Raw genomic sequence first — 23464 nt, forward strand, 5'->3', positions numbered from 1 at the left:
ACCGAATCCCTGTGCTCCTTATGGTATATTTGAACCCATTGTTTAGTTTTCACAGGTACTTGAATTTTTACTATAAACCCATCCTGGCTGTTCATACCAGAGTGGGCTTGGATGGGTATGCAGGTAATGAATGACACAGAGTCAGTTGAATAACAGATTTAATGATGTGCAGTACAATTGGAAGCTATTATGTCCACTGATGGTGTTTTCACACATTATTTAAAGGCTAGGTTTGTCGACCATGCCACAGACACTACAAAGCTTCAAGCATTGACATCATGGATGACCTTGATGGATGATTGTTCCCCTGAAGAATGTTCTCATTGATGAGAACAGAAACATGTTGGGTTGTATATAGAGCAGTCTATTCGGTTTTGAAATACTGCTGTATGCAACAGGGTCCTAATTAGTCTCTCATCAACTAATGTAGCATTTCGGCATTGTCAATGGGTCAGGTGCTGTATTCTCATCTGGATTTATATTGTTTTTATGTCATATTGTGGTTGCTGATTATATAAGAAACTTTTTTTTACAAAGTGTACAACTTTAGGAAACAATGATTTTATAATGCAAGACAAATCTATACATTTTTTATACTTTCAGAGATTGTAGGTGATTTATATGTACCAGTAGTGCACAACATCATACCTCCTTTGCAGAGGTCCTATAGTGAGGGGACTTCTTGTGTTTATAAACATTCTTGAATATAACAAAGGTGATATTAAGAAACTGCTGTTTTGGCAGATAACAGATGATCATGAATTAGCAACAAAAGTGCCAAAAGGAGCACACATGCTTAAAGATTCCTGAATGAATAAACAACCAAGGTTTCCTACCTGGCTCTTTTCGACCTGGTTTTTCAAATCTTCTATCTCCCCTAGAAATTAAAAAGAAAACCAATTCAAACATGGACGTGAGGGAATATCCAGTCCTATGCATGGGATGGTAGTCTTACCAGCACAGTGTCATCTACAGTGAAACATGAGCGCATCAGCTTAATCTACCTTCCAAAAGTGCCCTGTAAGTGGAATATTATCCAAGAAGTGAAGGGTTCCTCTAGCGGAACATAAAAGTGTTACAGAAGATATCAGCAGTGTTATTATCTTAGCAATGAACTCCTCCGGTCAGTGTTTTTGGAAGCCAGTTTTGAGTTTCCTGACAGCAGTTATACTTGGCATTAAGAGGCAGCCTGTGGGAACTTGATACAGGCGGTTTCCGGTCAATTGTAAGACACAAGCAGACCCAGGGTGCTTGTCAGTTGCAACAGTAGCCTAGGAACTTTCTCTAAGTTACAGCGTATATACATAGATGACTAGGGGAAACAAAAAAGGGGCCCTAGGCTTGGAACCATCCTTGCCAAGCTCGGTCGAATGTTGTGATATGGTAATAGTTGGTGCAAGGTCACAGGGTGGGTTTTGAGGTGAAGCCCCCACCTCTTTTTGGTACGATACAGGTGGTTTCCCGGGATACCTCGCAGTTTTTTGTTGTTTGAAAAAGTATAGATTTTCCATGCTTGTTGCCTTTCATGTTAAGTGCAGGTTTATTTATCAATTGTAGTGTTGGCTCATGGTCAAAATTGTGGTCAGCCGACACGCGTTTTGCCCTTGTGGGTCTTTATCAAGGCTCATGCATGTTTAAGAAGAACAAGTTACTTACCAACTGTAATGTTCTTTCGATTGGATGTTCCGCCCACGTATTCCTCATCTTAGATATATTCGCCAGCTTGCTGCTTCTTTCAGAATTTTTTTCGCCAGAGGGCGCTGTGCTCGAGGCCTCGTAGCTTGATCCCTCTAAGGCCACCGTCGAGCGTCGACGTCATCCGTCGTATAAAGGGCTCGAGCTGCGCCCGTTGGTTCAGTTCTGTTTTCTCGATGTTAATGGTCGCATCAGTTGTATCTTGTGTCGGCAGATGTCAGGCTCTTAAGGAAGTACAAGTGCAACAAGCGTAAGAACTGTACGGAGGGGTAGGTTGGGAGGGTAGATGAGGAATACGTGGGAGGAATATCCAATCGAAAGAACGTTACAGTTGGTAAGTAACTTGTTCTTCGAATGGATTGAGTCCTCCCACGTATTCCTTATTTTAGACTCCCATAGCAGTTGTAATTCAGAGGAGGAGGGAGTACCATAGTTCTTCAATTATGCACAGAATGAAGGACGGCTTTCGCAAAAAGACCTCCTTGGTAAGAAATGGTGTCTAAACAATAATGTTTTGTAAAAGTGTGCATGGATGACCAAGTGGCTGCAGCACAAATGCCTTGTACTGGGACACCCCTCTGAAGAGTCGTGGAAGTTGCTATGCCTCTGGTTGAATGAGCCCTTAAACCATGTGGAGGCTCCTTCCCAGCCAATTTGTAACATTCAGATATTGCTATGATTATCCATCTGGATATAGTTTGTTTGGACACACCAAGGACCAATTTGTGTCCAGTATACCAGACAAACAACTGATCTGTTTGTCTAAATCTTTCCAGCCTAGATATGTAGAAACTGAGAGCCCTCTTAGGGTCTAGTCTGTGAAATCTTTCCTCCTCTTTACTAGCTTGTGGAGGAGGATAGAAAGATGGTAACGTGATTTTTTTGTGACAGATGGAAATCCTAAACTATTTTAGGTAGGAAAAAAGGCTTGACCTTTAAAACAACTTTGTCTTTATGGAAAACTGTGTGAGGAGCCTTGCAAGAAAGCGCCTGCAACTCACTCAACCTGCGGGCTGAAGTTAGAGCCACTAGTAAAACAGTTTTTAAAGTTAGGAGCCTTAAAGGACAAGAATGTAAAGGCTCAAAAGGGGCACACAAAAGAAACTTTAAAACTAAATTTAAATCCCAAATGGGAACTTGGAAAGTTGTAGGAGGGAAAACATTTGTTAACCCTTTAAGAAATTGGATAACTAAAGGCATTTTGAAATATGAAACTTCTTCTGAGGAGTGCTTGAAGATGGATAGCGCTGCCAAATATCCTTTAAAAGTTCCAACTTGGAGCCCTGAGTTGGCTAAGTGTAATAGAAAGGAAAGCACCATGGGAGTGGTACATTAAAAAGGAGCCACATTCCTATCCCAGTTACTGAATTTCTTCCAACACCGGTATAAGGATTTTGTTGCTGGCCTCCGGCCGAAAGCAAAATCTCCATAAAGTCATCTGGGAGGTCCCAATCCTTATATCTCAACCTCTCAGAAGCCAAGCGTGAAGGTTGAGTGTCTTGACCTCTAGATGAAGAACTAGACCTTCCTCTTGCGAGAGAAGATCCTCTCTTTGTGGAAGACGTATTGGAGGGCAGATGGCATGTCCAGAAGGTCCGGGTACCACGTCCGCCTGGCCCAATCCGGGGCAATTAGGATCATGGTTTTCCTGAACTTTCTCAACCTCCTGATTACGTGAGGAATCACGGGGATTGGAGGAAACGCGTAAAGGAGTGGAAATATCGAATCCACTATGAATGCGTCCCCTAGAGCTCCTCTTGGGGGAAATTCCCTTGAGCAATACAGTTCACACTTCCGGTTGGCACTGGTCGCGAACAGATCTACTTGAGGGGTTCCCCAAAGGGAAAAGATCTCTTGAAGGACTTTCTGAGCTCTGCCTGCTCAGAGTGTCCGCCGCCGTGTTCAGCTCTCCGGCAAGGTGAACTGCCGATAGAAAGATTCCTTCTTGCATTGCCCAGAACCAGAGCTGCATTGCCTCTCTGCACAGCGAGAGTGATCCTACACCTCCTCTTTTGTTGAGGTAGTACATGGCCACTGTGTTGTCTGTCATTATCAGGACATTCTTTCCCTGTACAGAGTGCAAGAAAGCCTTTAGCACTAGTCTGATTGCTCTAAGCTCCAAAAGGTTGATATGTAGTTTGGACTCCGATGGAGACCAACGACCACTGATTGTCAGATCGTTGGTGTGGGCTCCCCACCCCGTGAGTGAGGCGTCCGTCACTACCATTATCTCTGGCCATGGTTGCCAAAAAGGTTCACCCTTGAGGATATTCTCCTTGCAAGCCCATCATAGGAGATCTTGAGCCACTTTGGTCAGGACTTGTAGAAGGTCTGACATCTCTCCTGAAAACTGGGACCATCGAGTCCTGAGGGCCCACTGAAGGGATCTCATCCTCAATCTGGCCTCTGGCACCAGAAAAATGCAGGATGCCATGAGGCCTAGCAACCTTAGGAAGTTGAATGCCGGTAGATGTTGGGCATTCTGAAATGTTGTTACCATCTGCAGAAAGTGGTGAGCTCTTTCCTCGGGAGGCGAAGCTTTCCCTGAGGTGGTGTCCAGGACCGCTCCAATGAATTGGAGTCTTTGGCTCTGAATCATTTGTGACTTCTTCTAATTGAGGGAGAAGCCCAATTTGTGTAGGAAGTGACAGGTCATGGCCAGATGTCCTTGGGTCAGTTCGGGTGAACTTGCCTTGATTAGCCAATCGTCCAGATAAGTGTAGATCTGAATCCCCTCTCTCCTGAGACTCGCTGCCACTACCGCCATTAGTTTGGTGAAAACCCGCGGGGCGGAGGTCAGCCCAAATGGCAAAAACTCGAAACGGATAGTGAGATCTGCCAATTGCGAACCTCAGGTACTCTGTGTTTGGGATGGATTGGCACATGAAAGTAAACATCCTGAAGGTCCAATGAAACCAGCCAGTCCTGAAGCTGAAGAGCCTGAAGGATCGGAGAAAGGGTTACCATCTTGAACTTGTCCTTCCTGAGGAATTTGTTCAAATTTCTCTAGTCCAAGATGGGTCTCAATCTTCCGTTCTTTTTGGGAATGAGAAAGTACGGGGAGTACCAACCCTTGTTCCTCTCCGCTGCAGGTACATGTTCTATTGCACCTTTATCTACCAGGGTTAAAATCTCCTGCACAAGGAGCGGGTCTGGAATTTTTACAGAGTTGGCTCCCGGTGGATGATCTTGAGGCCTTTCATGAAAAGGAAGACAGTAACCATGGGTCACTATTTCTAGTGCCCAGGCATCCGACGTAATGCCCCACCATACGTCCAGATACAGAGAGATTCTGACTCCCACCAGGGTCTTGTGGGTTAAGACCTTAAAGTGGCTTTGCAGAGGCTGCAGCAGTGGCTGAGGATGTAGTAGCCGCTGCTGTGGCTGATCTACCACCTCTCCCTTTTCCACCACGAAAGGGTTTTCTTTGTTGTCCCCTCTGACTGGCCTGCTCTCTCCCTTTTCCAAAAGAGGAATAGAAGCGAAAAGGGCGATTCTTCCAGGAAGATAACCCTGTGTAATATTGCTGTTGGGGTTCCCTTATAGCAGTGCTGAGTGACTTTGCGGCCGCTTTCGAGGTCTGCAGCTTCTCCAAGCTCTTGTCTGCCTTGCTGCCAAACAACCTCAAGCTGGATTGTACATCAGATGCAAAACCAGATTTTCTTAGCCATGCGAATCTACGCAAGACTGCGCTAGATGCCATGGATCTGCTTATGCTCTCTGCCTTATCCAGTCCTGACTTTAGGCACTCCTCTATAGCCTCTTTCCCATCCTTTACTATCGCCAGGAAACCATCCCTCTCCTCGCCCTCTGGGATGTGATCAGCCGGTGCATCTCAACAGGGTATAAGTGAAACTAGCTAATGTACAAGTCACATTAGTAGACCTAAGAGCCATACTACCAGAAGTAAAAGCCTTTCTCACCCAGGCATCAATTTTTTTTTTATCCTCCCTTTCAGAGTGCATAGAGGGTTAAGCCAACTGTCTAATCGCAGTGGCAGCCTGAATTACCAAACTTTCGGGCGAAGGGCACTTCGATAAATATTCCGAATCCGAGGGAGCAGGTCTATAATTTCCTACAAATTTCTTATTCACAGCTGGTATAGATTCAGGTGTTTCCCAATTTGTCATAACTCTCTTTTGGAGAGCTTTGTGGAAGGGAAGGACTGGGTCTTTCTGAGGTCCTTCCTCAATGCCCGTTAAGTCGTCCCGGTCATATCTTGGGGACACCGATTTCCACCCCATAAAATATATCACCCTTCCCATGAAGTTCCTATACCCCGGTTCATAATGGTCTGTGGGGTCAGGTCTTTCAAAATCTACCTTAGGTGAGGCATCTAGGCCACTGGCCGATTGTAGATCATAAAGGTCTGACATTTTTGAATTTGGATACATCAGTTCCTCAGGGACTTCTCTTGTCCCAAATCGAACACCAGATGATGTAATTTCATCATCAGAGGTTTGTTCCTCAAAAATAGCAGAAATTAGAAAAATTCTTGCCTGGGCTGAGGGTGGAATTTTTTTTCTGGCATAGGTGGGACAGACCTAGCCTTAGCTAGAATTGTCATTTTGGGAACCGGTATGAGAGATTTCCCAGACAACGGCTTCAACGTACTCTATGGAAACCCCAAAGGCATCGAGGATGGCTTCGGTGTCGAGTAAGGATTCGATGCCGAGGCCGAAGGTATCGACGACTTTTTGGGTTTTGACGGACGCGTCGAGTCGATAGTTGACTTAAACGATGAAGACGTCATTTTGTACTCAGGCAATCTCGATTTATGCACCAAAGGTTTTTGTACAGTCTCATGAGGCGCTGGAGAATCATCGTCCGAGGACGCCCTCAACTTTTTGTCGGATTTAGTGTGAGACGTTTTGGATTTCCCTCCGTCTCCTTTAGAGTGGACAGGGGCATGCTCTTCACGTAGCTTTTTTGAGGGGGTCGGGCCGCCTTCTCGCCATTTTTTAGCATTAAAGCCCTAAAGGCCTCCCAATCATGCTTCGAAGGACAAGAAATTAACCTTGTGTCAGGAGAGGAATGAGAGAACGAAGGTCTATGTCGTTTTTTTGATCTTTTGGATGACGAGGAAGTAGACTTCCTCGAGCAACTTTTCGACCTCGATCGCCTCGACTCATGACGAGATTTAGGTCTTGATTCTCTCAAGTTTTTTAGTCTTTTGGCAGACTTGAAAGACTCTTCCCCCACCGCTAGCTTACCTTGGCGTTCCTTAAGAGCCTTGTTCGGCATCGCCTGCCATGACCCGCACTCGTCGACTCAGTGATCAGGACTAAGGCACCAAAGAGTTACAGTGAGGATCCGTAACGGACATTTTTCTTCCGCATTTGAAACACTTCTTAAAACCCGTCTTGGGTATAGTCGGGGTTGAAGAAGAAGACATTTCTCGAAGTAGAAAAACTGATGCGCCGTTTAGATACACGAAGCAGAAGCTCGGAAAAACGGAACTAATCCAAAGGGCGCGGCTCGAGCCCTTTAAACGACCGATGACGTTGATGCTCGACGGTGGCCTTTGAGGGACCAAGCTACGAGGCCTCGAGCACAGCGCCCTCTGGCGAAAACATTTCCAAAAGAAGCAGCAAGCTGGCGAATATATCTAAGATGAGGAATACGTGGGATGACACAATCCATTCGAATTACACACATGTACAGCAGTTTATGGTGACATTAGTGACATGTCATGTGTGCAGGTGCAGAGTGCAAGTTGTGGTGACATAGTGACGGTGAAAATCAGGTGGGTGTGCACAGCAACATTTTTACATTTTCAACGTATCACATTTTGGTATTTAGATAATTATGGTTGTATTAACAGTGATTCACGTCAGGGATGGAGAGGAAGAGTACAGGGTTCTATGGTTGCAGTTGGACCTGGACTGATGTATTATAAAGGTAGGGATGTCCTCTTAACTAATTGTAGATTTGTCTTGGCCCCTATGGGACACTGAGTTGGTTCTGGATATATCCTGTGTGATACAGCTGGGAGTACTTGCACTACTTGCCCAACCTGACAGATACCACTACAACAAGGACCACTTATCGGCCCGACGCCCCTGCCCCCTCTGCCTGCACCACTGCCAAACAATGCATCCCACCTGGCTCTTGTCCCCCATACCAACACCTTCATTCATGAACCCCCTGTGCGTGCCACTTCACCCTACCATCTCTAATTTCTGCACTCAACTACCCATACACTCTAACCCCCCCCCCCCGCCCTCTCCCAAACCACTCGTACCCCCTCTAACTCCATGATCAGAGGAGCACTCTGGTGAGCCAAATACTTCCCACCCCCTACCCATTTCCCACACACCCCAGCCCTTCCCCCCTCGTCCCCACCTCTTACCCCAGGGCATCCACTGAGAACCCCCTGCCCCCATTTCTGCGCAATTTCCAACTCACAAGCCAGAGGAGCTCTCTGGGGCTACAAACACAAGCCACCCACCACAACCCCCCGCCACTACCGCAGCACTGGTGGGGTCTGGCAAGGACTCCCCTTCCCCACCAGAAGCCCCCCTCACCCCCCTCCCAAAGACCGGCCCATCCCGTCCTCCGCGCCCATGACAAAACTCCTACACCTGGGCTACCATTCGCCCACTCGTCCAGAGCTCCATTTCGCACCATCCAACATCTCATCCATCCCCGCTCCTCATTCCCACATGATCACCAGAAACACCACTCCTGCACTATCCCAAAGTCTACCCGATGGCACAGACCCTCCAAGACCTCCGTACCCCCGAACTCTGCACAGCTCAGTGACTCCACTCTCTCACCTGCGAAACCCTCTAGCTTTTCCCCCCTCACCCCTTCTCCCCTCCCCTCCTCATCCTCCTCATCTCCCTTCCACAGACCACCCCCACAGCCCCTTTCCCCTCTCTCAAAGTAGCACATCTTGCCCTTCCTAAAACCATTGCTCGATCCCTTTCCCCCCCTGACCCTCCCCTGCCAGCACACGTAAACCCTAGCTCCCTCTAGACACGAGCCACTCAAATCACCTAACCCCCACAGCGCTTTGATATCATACCAATGACAAAGGGTAAATATAAATGCCAAATAAAAATGCAGCAGTATCCTAATGCCAATATGAGCTAAACCTACAATGTTGAAATCTATAACAGGCCATGTGGCTCTTCTCTCTCCTCCCAATCAAACGTGTAAATTGTACATATGCAGCCGACCAGAATCCTTGACTCATTCAGCACAAGACACCCAAACAGTTTACAGTACAAGGCTAATGCTCAAGACATTGCCATTCAAAGTACGGTTTTCCTGTTTTAATATGGTGTGAAAAGGTCCCCTGACTAACATTGGGGACTGACAGCAGGGTGGTCAAAGGGGCTGTTAGAAAACTCTCTTTTGCCAACTTTTCCTCTATAGTTTCTATGGACCCCCCAATCGTTTTGCTTTGTCATTGAACCTGTTCTGGCTTTTTGAGGGGAAGTAAAGCCTTCAGCTTCTCTTCCCCCAACCTTTGCTCATTTGGTAGGAGGAAACTGATCAGTCCTTCAGACTCTGTCCTGGGAAAGTAGGTTTCCTTTTAGTCTTTTACTTTGCTTAACTTTAATATTGTACACAGCATCTTACAATGCAGTGCAATGGGAATAATTTTGCATCAGCCTAGCCCTTTACACTTTAGATTTTTGGTTACTTTTATATGTGCCCAAGGACAAGCTGGTGGCAGTAATAATTTATTTTACCATTTTTGGGTTCGGTCAGGAAACCCCATATAAGGTCATGCACTTGCCAGAGAAAGCTGCAGCAGGATAGTGATGACTTTGTGTGTGTGACTAAGGAAAGGGCTGGCAATGTCTTGTCCCAATCCACATTCCTGGAGCCAGACAGTCTAGATGTGGGGCATGAGTGAAACCAATAGTAGTGCCTGATTGGACAACTAATGGCTGTTTGAATGGTGCAGATCCTTACCATTGATGGGCTTGGACTTGCGTCCAGACTGGCTTTTGGATAAGAAGAGGACTCCTGCAGCCACTTCTTAATATCACCAATTGTTAGGCAAGATTGTATGTAGTAACCCTGTGGAAGATTAGCACAGCATTGTCCTCTTGGCAATAGGTAACCCAACCTTTGCTATCGGCCCGTACTACACAAGTTGGTAGAGTGACTGAGCAGCCAGGCTTATCTCAAGAGGGGTCAATGTGAGCTGTAGGATTGTAACAGAATCACAGTGACATGTATTCAAATAACACTTCTACTCAATGTTTCTTGATTAAAATGATTATTAATTTAACAGTTTTAAAATAGGCCTTCTTTAGAAGGGAGCAATATGCAACACTTCAATACACTTCAGAAATACACTCCTTCAGTTCAGTGAGTAGATAACCTTTTGGGATGAGACATAAATACTTCCTACAGCCAGAGTCAATTGCTAGGACACTGGACATTAATATATCACCTTTCACAATTGAAATGTAATGCTGAAGTTCTGGCAAAAAGGAAAAGGTTAGGGAAGGAACCAATGGTTAACATATTTCTCAAACAGGTAAGCATTTTAGAATCCCCCTGCCCCCCAATGAAATATAGGTTAACCCTTTGCCAGCTATACAAGTAAGGTATGTATGACTTTTTGAAGGACAGATAAACAAAGTCAGAGGGCAAAAAGAGTCTGCAGGGATTCAGGACAGCCAATGTCAATTGAGAAAAGTCTAGGGGAACTGAGGCACTTCTTGAAGATAGCCCAAAAGTCTTGTACAATGTTAGAGAGTTTTCTTGTAAAAAGAATCCCTGTTGGGCCACAAGCTGGGAGGCTTGTGAAGGGCAAAGCTGCAAGCAAACTCTGCAAAGGGCAGCTAAGGCAAGTCGCCAGTGAGAGCAAGCAAGCTACACACAAGAGGTGAGTACCCCGAGTTACAGAGTACCTTGAGTCTGAAGAAAAGGTTCCAGCTAGCTTCTGTTCCTGTTGTAGTCCTGCAGATCCTGTTGTTCATGGGCCTCAGTCATGGGGACAAGAGGGAGGCCATCTGGGGACTCCTGCACTACGGTTTGAAGGTCGGCGGCAGCAATGCGCAGAATTTAGATCAACAACACTTTGCGATTTCAGCTACTCGCAAATAGCACCACCGCGGTTCCTGGACACCTTGTGGACTTTCCTTGCTTCTGCGGTCCAGCACACTATTGAGGTGGCTTAGGCTTCGTTAGTCCTGCTTCGAGGGAGTCTTAAAGATCGTCCTGGAGCTCAGGTCCGGCTTAAAGGAGATGCACTCAATTCTGGTGTTCCTGTCCCCTGGCACTAGGTTCCTGCAGCAGCGAAGAAGTACAGCCAGCGGAGAGAGGGGTTTCAGTAGAGTTTGTCATGGGGCTGATTTGTCCCAACAACCCAAGGGGAGAAGTCGTCCTTTCCGGTTCTCTAGTTGTTAGGGAGAAATCTCAGAAATGTGCTAGTTTCCCTTCTACCATAGAGACCCCTCCAGCTCTTTTTGCTGGACATCAGGACTTTTCATTTCTAACCTGGAGAGAGTGATATCTTTTTCCCCACTCACTCATGTAATTTCATTTGATTTGGCCTCTGCATTTCCTTTGACTTTGGAGTCTGAAAAACTCCATAGGCATCATCTTTACATTGTGACACACAGCACTGTCAGTGCAGAGACACAGGGACGCCTCAGATTTCCCAAAGGTTTAAATATCTTCTCTTGGTGAAACAACTGTTTCCAAGTGAAGTGAAGTGAAATTGACCTAACTTACATTTTGTAACTTTCTAGACCCAGCATACACCATTTTACCATAGGGTGCTGGAGGAGTTACTTAGTATTCCCTTTGTCTAGCTTCTCATGTAACATTTTTATGTTACCCTTTCCACAATTAATGGCTGGTGGCAATGTTTACTTTTTACTACCATTGTGTGTTTTTACCGTGGGCTGTGTTTGCAGCTGCAGTAAGGCACCCATGGGTGCCCATTTTGCCAACATGGCCCTGGTCTTTTTTCACCATTTCTTGCTAGAAAGGTCTTTCTTGAGATTTACTCTGCGCACCAAACCAGGTTTGGTCCCTTTGTTCGTTTTTTCTTTGGCTGGATTCACGAGTGAAGCCCGCCTATAGCTCCAGTATGTCTGGCAGGGGCCGGAAGTGAGGGAGGTACCTGAAACTCCTTGTGCTTAATCCCCTTGGTTACAGGAATGAACCCAAAGGTGAATGTCCAGCTGGCTGTCTGGCCGGCAAGGACAGCCACCCTGCTGTGTGATTGACAGCTAGGCTGGAATGAATGGGAGAAATCTGCATAAGGCAAGGCTTTTTGGCTTGGAAGGCAGAGTCGACCTGCTGCAACTCCTCGACCGTTGGTTTGCCCCGGTGCCCTGCTGCTGTGCTGAAACTCGGAATTCACCTTGACTAGAGAAGCCCTGCAAGGACGACTGATCCCACCAACTCAAAGGGAGAAATCAACTCTAAAGTAAGCCCGTCTGGACATCCTCTCGTAGCTGACTGTACTTCTACTGATGCTGGAACCGAAGTGCCAGGGAGAGGACCACCAGATTATGTGTGTTGCTTTTAAGTCAGACCCGAGCGCTAGCAAGATCCTCCGTACTTCCCTAATGCAAGACTGACCAAACCTTAGCCACCTCAACAGAGTGCTGGACCCCAGATGCGAGGAAAGTCTGAAGTGCTATCCGAGAACCGCTGTGGTGCTATTTGCCGTCAGGCGCGAAGGAGCTGGAACTGTGAAGGACCGCTGAAATTGAAGTTTGCCCATTGCTGCCGTTGACCTTTCCATTGCAGAGCATGAGTACCCCAGACGTCCTCCCTCTTGTCCCCACGACTAAGACTCAAAAACAACCGGAACTGCAGAGCTGTACAGGAACATAAGCCAGCTGGAACCATTTCTTCTAACCAGAGGTACTGTAAAGTCTAAGAGAATTTACCTCTTGTTGTGTAGCCTTACTTGCTCTCAGTTGAGACCGGTCTTGGTTACCTTGCTGAGTTGTTAAAGCTTTGCCCCTCACAAGCCTCCCAGCTTGTGGCCCTTCAAGTGTTCTATTTTTGACAAACATTTCTAAAAACTTTGTGCAAGACCTTTTACCTACCTGCAAAGAAGATCTTCAGCTCCCCTAGACATTGTGCAATTAACATTTGCTGCCCTGGTTCCCTGAGAGACTCCCTTTTACCTGACTTTGTGCTTTGGCCTTTCCCACAGGAAAGTGTTAATTTACTCTGCATTGGGAGGTATCAAAAGTACTTACCCGTTTATGAATTGTTACCCTTTGTTTTATTCCTCTATTCTAGCTTTTGCACCAAACTCATTAGTACTCTAAATCTACCAGCGATACATCAATGTCCAAAGGGTGCAAACAATTTAAGTCACCTGAGGGTGTAGGAAGTGTCTGTGTGCCATCCCCAATGGGTATCATCTGATTTTAGAGAAACTAAGTGTGTTTTGTAAGTGTATTTAAATTGTTACATATATTGCTCCCTTCTGAAGAAGGCTTGTACAACTGACTGAAATAAATTAATAGTTTTATCAAGAAACCTTGAGTGTAAGTGTATATTTGAATAACTGTACTGTGAAACTCTGTCACAACATTACTGCTCACATTGACCCCTCCTGAGATAAGCCTGGCTCATCAGCCACACTACCAACCTGTGTAGTTCAGACGTATACCGAAGGTTGGATCCCTTTTGCCAGGAGGTCAATGTTATTGTAGTGCACCCAAAGGGTACTGAATACAATCTTGCCTAACAGGAGGGTTGACGGTAAAAGGACGATGCGCTGCCGAAACCCTTTGACGATCTTCGGGACTTGCTTACTGAGGCACGAAAGGAAGGAGGAGGATGTTGCTGAAGCGTGCCGGGGCCCAGGCCGTCTGTGTCGGTCTTGATGGCTTGCAAAGATTCATCAACAGCCGTCCCAAAAAGATTCTCCCTGTCTTACGGCATGTCCAGGACCCTATTCTGAACTTCCTGCCGAAGGTTGGTGGCTTTCAACCAGCCTCGACAATGGGGGCAGACAACGTTCCCCATCTGGCAGAATCCTGTGTACGCGATGTCCAGGGCCACGGTGATGGCATGGTCCGATGCCACTTCTCCATCCTGGAGGATCTCCAGCACCTCGACCAACTTGTCGTCGGGGAGGAATTCCAGCAAGGGGGCCATCTTGTACCACAGCTCCCTGTCGTACCTGGAAAGGATTACAAGAGCATTTGCTGCCTTAACATTCGTTGCCGCCGAGTAGATCACCTTTCAGCAAATGGCATCCAACTTCTTCCCCTCGCTGTCTGGAGTTGGAGGCCAACGATGATGGATTTGAGGACTTCTTCCTCGCAGTCACCGAGATGACCCGAGTCTGGGGAAGTCTGATCGCAGGCACTTTGGTGCGGACTCTGGTACTTATCCCCGACGCATGATTTTTCATCACCACCAGATCCTCATCCCAAACGTCGACCGGGAGAGGCACTGCCAGAATGGTCTTCCTTTCAGCCTCTCGACGCTAGTCCAGAAAGCATTCCTTTTAGGTCTCTACTTGCTCAGCTAGAAGAGTTCAGACTCGCGGGTGACCACGGAGCGGAATGATTCCACTTTGTCCAGTGGAGACGCGCTCTGTGGCAGGGAATCGCTGCTGTCCACATCAGTCATCGCTGTGTCCATTCCTGTATCCCAGAGGGGTTCTGGGAGGGGCGGGGGGAGAGTAGAGAGGCGGTTGCCGAGGCGGTGTGTGGTGCTGCTTCCTCTTCTTCGCCACTGGCACCCTTCTTCTGCATCTCCGACACCAGCGTGCAGAGTGGACAGGCGGTCCAGCGACACGTCCCTGGGAGGTGAAGGAGTAAGCTTGCTGGGCACAGTGCCTACGTTGTCGGCTCTGTTGTCGTCCCCCCTCAACTATTTCACAGTCGTTCTCAGCATTTGCAGCATCATCGTTCCCCCACGTCCCCCAGGATCATGTGAACAGACACCATGTCCAAGAAATATCCATGCCCTGGAGCATGGTAGAGGCTTCAACTGCCCCCCCCCCTTTTCCCCCTTTTTGGCGTCCTAAGGGGTCTGAGCTGGGCTCAAGACTGGCATCCTCTTCTCCGGTGTATTCTCTACTGGCCTTGTCTAGGATCCTCACAGATGGGTTGACCTCAAAGGACTTAGAAGTCCGTGCCTCGGACCGGCTGGTCCTGGGTGAGGCATGCCCCTGCTTGCTGCCCAGGTAGAGGCCTTGGCTTTGAGCCACGCTGTTAGGGAGAATTCTCAGAAATGTGTTAACGTGGAGAGAGCGAGACCTTATTCCCACTCATGTAATTTTCTGTGGTTTGGACTGTTTCTCTTTTGACTTTGGAGTCAAACAAACTCCATAGGCATCATCTTTACATTGTGACACAAAGCACCTTCAGTGCAGTGACACAGGGAAGTCTTCGTTTTCCCAAAGGTTTAAATACCTTCTCTTGGTGAAACTACTGTTTCCAAGAGCAATGAAGTGAAATTGACTTTACTTATGTTTTGTAACTTTCAAGACCCAGCACACACTATCCTTACCATACGGTGCCGGAGGGGTTACTTAGTATCCCCTTTGTCTAGTTGCTCATGTAACATTTTTCCGTTACCCTTTCTACAATGAATGGCTGGTGGCAGTGGTTTACTTTCTCCTACCATTGTGTGTTTTTACTGTGGGCTGCGTTTGCGGCTGCAGTAAGGCACCCATGGGTGCCCATTTTGTTAAAATGTCCCTGGTCGTCTTTCTTCGCCATTACTTGCTGGAAAGGTCCTTCTTGAGATTTTCTCTGCCAAACCAGGTGTGGTCCCTTTGTTAGTTTTGTCTTGGGCGGGATTCACAAGTGATGCCCGCCTCTGGCTCTAGCGTGTGTCAGGGGCAGGAAGTGAGGGAGGTGCCCGAAACTCCCTGTGCTTAGTCTCCTTGGTTACAAGAATGCACCAAAGGGTGATTGGTTTGAGGGCTGTCCTTGCAGGACAGCCACCCTGCTGTAGTATTGACAGCTAGGCTGGAATGAATGGAAGAAACCTGCATAAAAGGCTAGACTTTTTGGCTTCAAAGGCAGAGCCGACCACTGGATGAAGAATCCGAAGAAGAACTTGGAAAAGACGCCTACGGCAACTTCTGGACCGTTGGTTTGCCCGGTGAAGCCCTGCTGCTGTGCTGAAGCTCCGAATTTGTTTAGACTAGAGAAGCCCTGCAAGCAAGACTTCACCCCTTGGGTTGGTGGGACGAGTCAACCCCAAAGTGAACTTGTCTGCACATCCTCTCGGAGCTGGCTTTACTTCCACTGCTGCTGGAACCGAAGTGCCAGGGAGAGTAACACCAGATCGAGTGCATCGCTTTCAAGTTAGGACAGAGCCTCAGGAAGATCCTCTGGACTCCCTTGAAGCAGGACTGACCAAGCCTGAGCCACCTCAACAGAGTGCTGGAATCCAGATGTGAGGAAAATCTAGAGTGGTATCTGAGAGTCTGCAGTGGTGCTATCTGCTGAGCCGCAAGGAGCTGAAACCGTGAAGTGCCGCTGAAATTGAAGTTCGACCTTTGCTGCCACCAACCTTCCTATTGTGCTGCAGGAGTCCCTAGAAGTCCTCCCTCTTGTCTCCACAACTGAGACACAGGAACAGGATCTGCAGAGCCACAGAGGAACAGAAGCCAGTTGGAACCACTTATTCTACCCAGAGGTACTGTAAACCTAAGAGTACTTATCGCTCGGTTAGAGGACTTAGACTCATCTCTAACAGGAGATGCAGTTATCAGTCACATATGTTGAGTGCGGTACTCATGAGAAGAGCGTGGTTTTCAAGGCCTTGCGAAAAGCCATGAGTGATACCTCAGCTCGAAGAGTTGCAGGTAGCACATTCCAGTGTAAGCAAGCAAGGTAGGGGAAGCTAGCCTTTTTATCATGGGCACGGTAAGCATGTTTGCGTAAGGTGTTCTTGTTGGCGTTGAGGTAGAGGGGTGGATTTGTTGCGATAGGTAGGCAGGTGCGGAGAGGTGGATGCACTTATGGGTAAGTGTTAATGCTTTGAATATAACCATTTATTTTATTGGGAGCCAATGGGCTGATTTTTCTGGCGGCCGGGGTGTATTCTCTTTTGGAGATGCCTTGGGTTACATGAAGCGCACTGTTCTGGATGACTTGCAGTTTTTGCAAGTTTTTTGTGGATGTCCCTCAACAGAGTACATTACAGTAGTCCAGCCTTGAACCTGTGATAGCTCTGGCTATGTTGATGCAATTCTCCTTGGAAAGAAAAGGCCTAGCTGCGTTAATGAGTTTGGCATGATACGCTGCTGCGGTGGCGATTGCATTAACTTGTCTAGTCATGGATAGGTTGGAATCCAGATAGACTCAGTTTTCACTGTGTCAGATACTGGGATTTTGATGGAGTCAATGGTGAAATGGCTAAACTGAGTGTCGTGATTTTTGAGTGCGTCAGTGGATCCTTCCAGAAGGAGTTCTGTCTTGTCTGAGTTAAGGCATAATCCATTGGCTGCCATCCATGTCAATATGGTGTTCTAGATGTTATTGAGTGTTGTGGAATCCGTCATAGTTGCCCATGAGAGTGAGGAGGATATGGGTATCGTTGGTGTAAGAGATATACAGGGCATCAAGAATGAGGAAGAGAAGACATGTAAAGATGTTGTAGAGTGGGAGAGAGGCAGGAGCCTTGAGGCACCCCACATAGCATGATGGTGGGTGAGGCGGAGGCTAAGTCAGAGAATACTTGCATGGTCCTACTTTGCAAGAAGGAGGTGATCCAAGCAGTGGCGTCAGGGGAGAATTTGGCCGTGGATGTGAGGTGGTGGTAAAGGACATTATGGTCTACGAGGTCGAATGCCACAGAGAGGTTGAGAAGTATGCTTATGCTCAGCCTATGCGCTCAATAGCATTTAGCAAGGAACTCTTTGCCTTCTTTGAGAAATGGAGATCCGGGGTATTGATCTGTGGGGGAGACTTCAATATGGTGGGGGAGACTTCAATACATTGATGGTTCTGACTATGGACTGGGTCTCATATAGTGAGGGAGCCCATCGGCCCCAGGGAAGGGGCTTTTCCAGCCTCCTTTGCAGGAATACTTCCTCCGACACGTGAAAATGCCCGCCACGCGCATACGAAAGCATACACGTTTTACTTACCCCCTCACCAAATGTTCACCCGCATAGATTATATCTTCCTGGAGGCAGCACAAGCACAACATCGAGAGAGCCGCCATTGAATTAGTGTGCCAGTCAGAAAACGAAATGAGCACCGTAAGTTTAGACTTCAGTTCAGGCGTGATAACCGATAAAAGATGCATCTGTAACACACTTTTTAAAGATCAAGTCTTTAGGGAAACTCTAGGTGCTGAAATTAGGGAATTTTTTGAACAAAGTGATATTGGCGACCCCCCACGAGTCCCAGTATGGGAAGAAGCAAAAGTTACAATGAAGGGGCTTCTGATAGCGCAGGGAACATTCATGAAAAGAACAAGACTCCTTCGGGAAATATTCTTGGAGAGCGAGAGAAGAAATAAAGAAGCAGATTTGGCAGGCAGGGGCGGAGGGGGGCGCCTTAGAGACACTGGCAGATATAAAGGAGCTCAGACAGGAGCTTAAAGAACTATGGAGTGAAGGCATTAAAACACCTCTAGTACGTCAAACACATTTTTTATGAAAAAGGGGACAAGGCTCACACATTATTAGCAGCCAAACAGAGGTCAGAGAACCGAAAGAGCGGTATATAAAATTAAAGATCCGTGGGGGGGAAATTTTTTTTTAAATGTATTTATAGTTACACAGTAACTTTTACAAAAAAGGATGTTTTTCCAAACACAACAGATCGTTAGTCCAGCATATTAAAAGAGATCCACTTGCGGTCCATGTTTAGGATATGTAAAGAGGGTACAGACCTCAATTTTTAACATTAAAACATTAATAACATGTAGCAATACATAGTTAAACAACCCTAAAAACAATGCAGTTTACCCATGATAAAAAGCATTTTACGAAATATAAAAAGATCTAGTTCATATAAACACTATACAGATTGACACATAAAACATGTAGACTTAAGGGTTTCGTATGTTTTCTTTGCATTTAGATCAAGATGGGTAGTCACAAGTGGCCACTTGTATTTACGTGTCATTTTAGGAGCTAGATTGTGGGCTTTGCGGAGAGGCTAATACAGAGACTGACATCATATTCAGTTCACAGTAAAGTATTTTCATAAATCACAACACATGTTCAAAAATCTAACCACTGCAATCTGCAAATTCACTCTTTTCCCCGTTTAACATATCAAACCATAGAAGCTCTAGGTCCACACATTCAGTGTTAGGTACAAACCTACTAAAGTAATTAATACGTTCCTTTCTTAGACCATCACAAATGGTCAGCAAATGCAACAGTGATTCCCCCTTGTCTTTTTCTTTACAAAACCTACAAGGAGAATGTCCCTTAGGGTTGCCATTTCTAATGTCGATAATCTCCCCCGTGCCCAGCACATGGCATCGAAACCTCATGAATTTCTGCCTCCAGTCTCTGTTTGGAAATTTAATTAAATATGGCGCTGGTTCCCCCATCTTTTTATGGTTATTTACAATTTGATGGTAAAGTTTAGACTTCTGAATCTCATCTACTGTGAGGTTCCAGTCCGCATGCAGAAGTAACATTTTCACTTTCATAGGGTTTTTGATTAATAGTCTCTCGAAACCCCCAAATTATCTAGTACATTATTGGCTTCCTCCATCATATCCTTCAGATATTTTGATGAGGGAGTGCCGCTCCTGATGTCCCTACCCAGGATGTTGTAAAGTGTGGATTAATGGCTAGTCAACAATTTCCGATATAGGCCCAGTCTTCTCCAATCGATGACACTCCTCAATGAATGTAGGCCCAGCTCATAGCGAATCGCCCCTATTGGGAAACATTTAGGCAGACATCTTACCATAGATCTAACTATTTTTGCTTCGTAAATTGCTACCTCACTCGTACACCAAGACGGTACGAGCTCCAATCCATAGCAGAATTGGGCTACGATTCTGCTGTTGTATAAGCGAAGACTAGGTAGTAGGGAGAATTTACCATATTTCAAATACATTTTACGAAGTTGAATGATCATGGTTTTAGCCTTTGCATCCAAATAGTCCTTCAAATTTGCTTTTTTTTGTCTCCAAATACAGGATAACCCAAGTACCTGAAAACAGAACTCACTGGAAGTTTTTCGAGGTTTAAAAATCAAGAAAAATGTTTAGATTTTTTTTTTGCTGGAGAAACCTACTATTACCATCTTGGTATAGTTGATTTTGAGGGCATTAAGACTGATGTATTTATTGAAGGCTGACAAAAGGCGCTGAAGGCCGATGGGAGTGTGGTCGTACAGGGTGACATCGTCAGCATATGCGGTCCATACTAACTTGCTGCCTCCGATTTTAGGCGAAGCGATTTTAAGGTTAACAAAGCCGTTGCCCATATCTGAAACGTACAAATTAAAAAGGGTTGGGGCATATATACACCCTTGCCTTAGACCATTCGTGACCAAAATTTCCTGAGATAAATTGCCCTCGGTACTAAGTCGTACCTTCAGTCTAGAGTTCTCATGCATGGAGTACATGATAGATAATAGAGGGGGAAGCATTCCCAAAGAGTCCAGTTTGGACCACAGAACTGACCTGTCCACGAGATCGAACGCAGCGGTCAGGTCAATGGATGCGACAGACAGGGGGATTTCCTGGAGTCCATGCATTATTTTGTAAGATGTTGATTATCAAACCTCATGCATCCGTGCCTACGTTCTTCCTGAAGCCAAACTGGAATGGTGACAAGATATTAAATTTGTCAATCCAAGTCTGAATGTGCTCTAGGACCATACCTGCAAAGATTTTTGAATCGACATCCAGGAGGGCAATAGGCCTATAACTGGCTGGGGAAGCCCTTTCCCCTTTCTTATATATTGGCACGATGCAGGACATTCTCCAACTAGTTGGGAGAATCCTCGTGGTGAGAACATCTTTAAATAAAAGAAATAACATTTCGCCCATAGCACGACGTTACCTTTCATAATGTTGTTACAAAGACGATTTGGGCCCGGGGCCCTGGAGGACGAGCATTTGATGATTCTGCTTTCAACATCTTTAACCCCAAGAGGAATATTCCATTGGGTGTTCACAATATGAGACGGGGGTCTCCAGGTTCTGGTCGAAGAAGAGTATAGTGAGCCAAAGTGTCCTTGCCATTTCTCCGCACTTACGCATACAGTTTGGGGTTTGCTTTGTGCATGCCCACATTTATTTATCAGTGTCCAGAACCTACGGGTGTTGACCTCTCCAAGTGAAGCCAGCATGTCTACGGCATCAGCCTGATATAGTTGCGCACGCAAACATCTGGCTTTTCTCTTCCATCTATTTTTGAATCTATTAAGTTCACTCTGATCTATAACTGTTGTACCTTTTCTATGAATACTTAAAAAAACACGTATTTCGCGGTTACGCTCCTTCTTGAGGTTTTGCATCTCATCCGAGAACACATGTTTATGGGGATTTTGTCTCCTTAGGGATGTTTTTTTTCCCAAGTTTGGATAGGACTACGGATGAGATGTAACCTGTGAACGAGTTGTGTGTATATAACAATTTTTGTGAATAAATACAGTTATCAAAATCGTCCTGGAAACACATGTTGATTTTACCAATGTTCGATTTATGCCACACAATTCTATTCTGCTGGGCATTAAGGAGTACAGGTATATCATAGATGCAGTTCTCAACCACGCTTTCCACTATCGCAAATGTCATATTAAGCATCTTGTGGTCACTTTCCCCTGAGTCAATCAGGCTAAACCCATAAATAAGTGGAAATGTTTTGGTGCATGCAAAAATGTAATCTATGGTGGAACTCCACTTTCCACTTGACCAAGTGGCGGTATCGCCCGTTCCCTCCATTAGATTGTTTACGCATTGCATCCCCCAGCGCCCAAGGAACTGCACCCATAATGTCCCTTGGGCAGCTTTCCGCAGATCCCTCTGTTCATTTTGTTCACACTCTCAGTTCTCATATACCCTTCATCTTCGATGCGGATTTCTGAATTAAAATCTCTGCATACTATAAAATACAAATCATCCCATTCTAGGCATTCAATTGTTTTGCCGATCAGATCAGTACATATATTTAAATCACATCCAGGTTGCCAATATATATTAATAATTAATAGATGCTTTGGGGTACACTTCCAATCCACTTTTGTGAGGACCCCTATACATCCACTACTTATTTGGAAATTCTTTATAATGTTAAAGTTAGAATTATTTTTAATGGCAATTAATAGTCCCCCCGCAGGTCTGCCCATAGCTTGTTTGGAGGCTGGTTCTTGAAAACTTGTAAAACCATCTAATGATATTGTATTTACTGCCCAAGTTTCTTGAATGCATAGGAAAGAGAATTTAAGCAGCTCCGAGCAGATTCTGACCGGGTGTAGCAGTGGACGGGATCCTCGAGTTCCATGACAGAAAATTTAACTTAGCAGTACTTTAGGTGGAGTTTTTCAATCCTTGAATCTTAACTAAGGATTCCTTCAAGGATTCTGCCAACAGTCTAAGCTCGGTAACTTCATTTAGTAATTTCTCTGGGGGAATATTACGGCCACCTTGTGCTACGTTGTTCTCATATGGTCCAGGGGGATATCCTGTTTGCTCCCGTCCCCAATGCGGTTCAGCACCTTTGCTAAAGTCTACTATATTATACACAAATCTTTGCAGGGTCACACCTTCAATTAGCACAAGCTCATAGGTTGCTCTCGAATAGAAAACAATCCTTACACAATCGTGCCTAGTGGGATGAATAAAGTCAACGAGCTTGATATCACCCGATGAAATTAGGGAAAGGAGCAGAATCTCGTTAAACAGAGAGGATTCTCCCATGGTTTAGTGAGGGAGGCCCACCTACTGTTAGTACGAAGTTCAACATAACACTGGGGTCTTCTGTGTACTTTGGTTCCCTCCAGTCTCTATTATCCTCCATCCATGCATTTTGGGACGCAATATTCGGTTCCTCTCACTTTGGTAGCTTTCCAGATTCCCACTTCTGCCTCTCTCCCACTATGGTCTCAGACGGGATCTCCTGCCCATAGTTGGACTCTTTTTTCCCGAACTTTATCCTGATTCCACAAATCGAATTTTTCTTTAATTCTATCATCAAATTCCTTACCTACAAGCAAGGCGAGGTCGCCCCCGTCTGTCCTTGTTCGTTTTGGTGATATTCACCGGAGACGTTATTGGTTCACCTCCATGCATTACCGCTATAGCAGGGGTGTTTAGCTCTACTATCTGGGCACAGACCTGGTCATCATGGAGAGACGATGATTTATTTACTTTAACACCATGGGCCAGGATATCGATATCTTGCTCACCTTCCCCGTGACCATGCTCATCTGAGACATAAGTACAGGGAAGGGGATATCGTGCCTTGATGGGTGCTGAAGTTTGATTAATGCTTCCTGCACCAGTTTCTTTATGTCCTCACAGGGCACCAAGGGGGATGCATTTAGGTTTACCACCCTACTAGCATTCCCTCTTGCAACACCTGTCCCTTCCTTCTGCACCGAGGGGCAGGCGTTGACACGTCCCTTCAACAAAGGGGAATTTGGGGTTTTTTCCTTTTCTGTTTCCTCACTCACAGTCAGGATCTTTTCCTTACTTTTAGTATTGAAGAACTGTTGGATACTCCGGACATCTTTATTTGCTTTAAGTTTACTCCCATTCAATTTTTTATTTTGGTCTATTTTTTTCTTTTTGTTTGTTTCAATTCTTAGATTTTTTTGTTTGGGCGAAGGCTTTTTTCCTTTATGGTTCATAGCCTCTGATAGGGTGT

The 23464-nt window shown here is 45.8% G+C and overlaps 1 protein-coding gene across 5 annotated transcripts in view; it reads right to left on the reverse strand.

Annotated features, from left to right (window-relative positions):
* The window catches only part of GIGYF2 (GRB10 interacting GYF protein 2), a 2415541-nt gene that overhangs the window by 1833999 nt on the left and 558078 nt on the right, over nt 1-23464 (reverse strand). For all 5 annotated transcript variants that reach the window (XM_069617902.1, XM_069617899.1, XM_069617900.1 and 2 more), the window contains exon 7: nt 837-877. In XM_069617902.1, coding sequence (XP_069474003.1) covers nt 837-877 — 41 coding nt within the window. The remainder of the gene's footprint in view (nt 1-836; nt 878-23464) is intronic.

The sequence above is a fragment of the Ambystoma mexicanum genome, chromosome 10 (genome assembly GCF_040938575.1).
Source record: "Ambystoma mexicanum isolate Mex_15411 chromosome 10, UKY_AmexF1_1, whole genome shotgun sequence".
NCBI lineage: Eukaryota > Metazoa > Chordata > Amphibia > Caudata > Ambystomatidae > Ambystoma > Ambystoma mexicanum.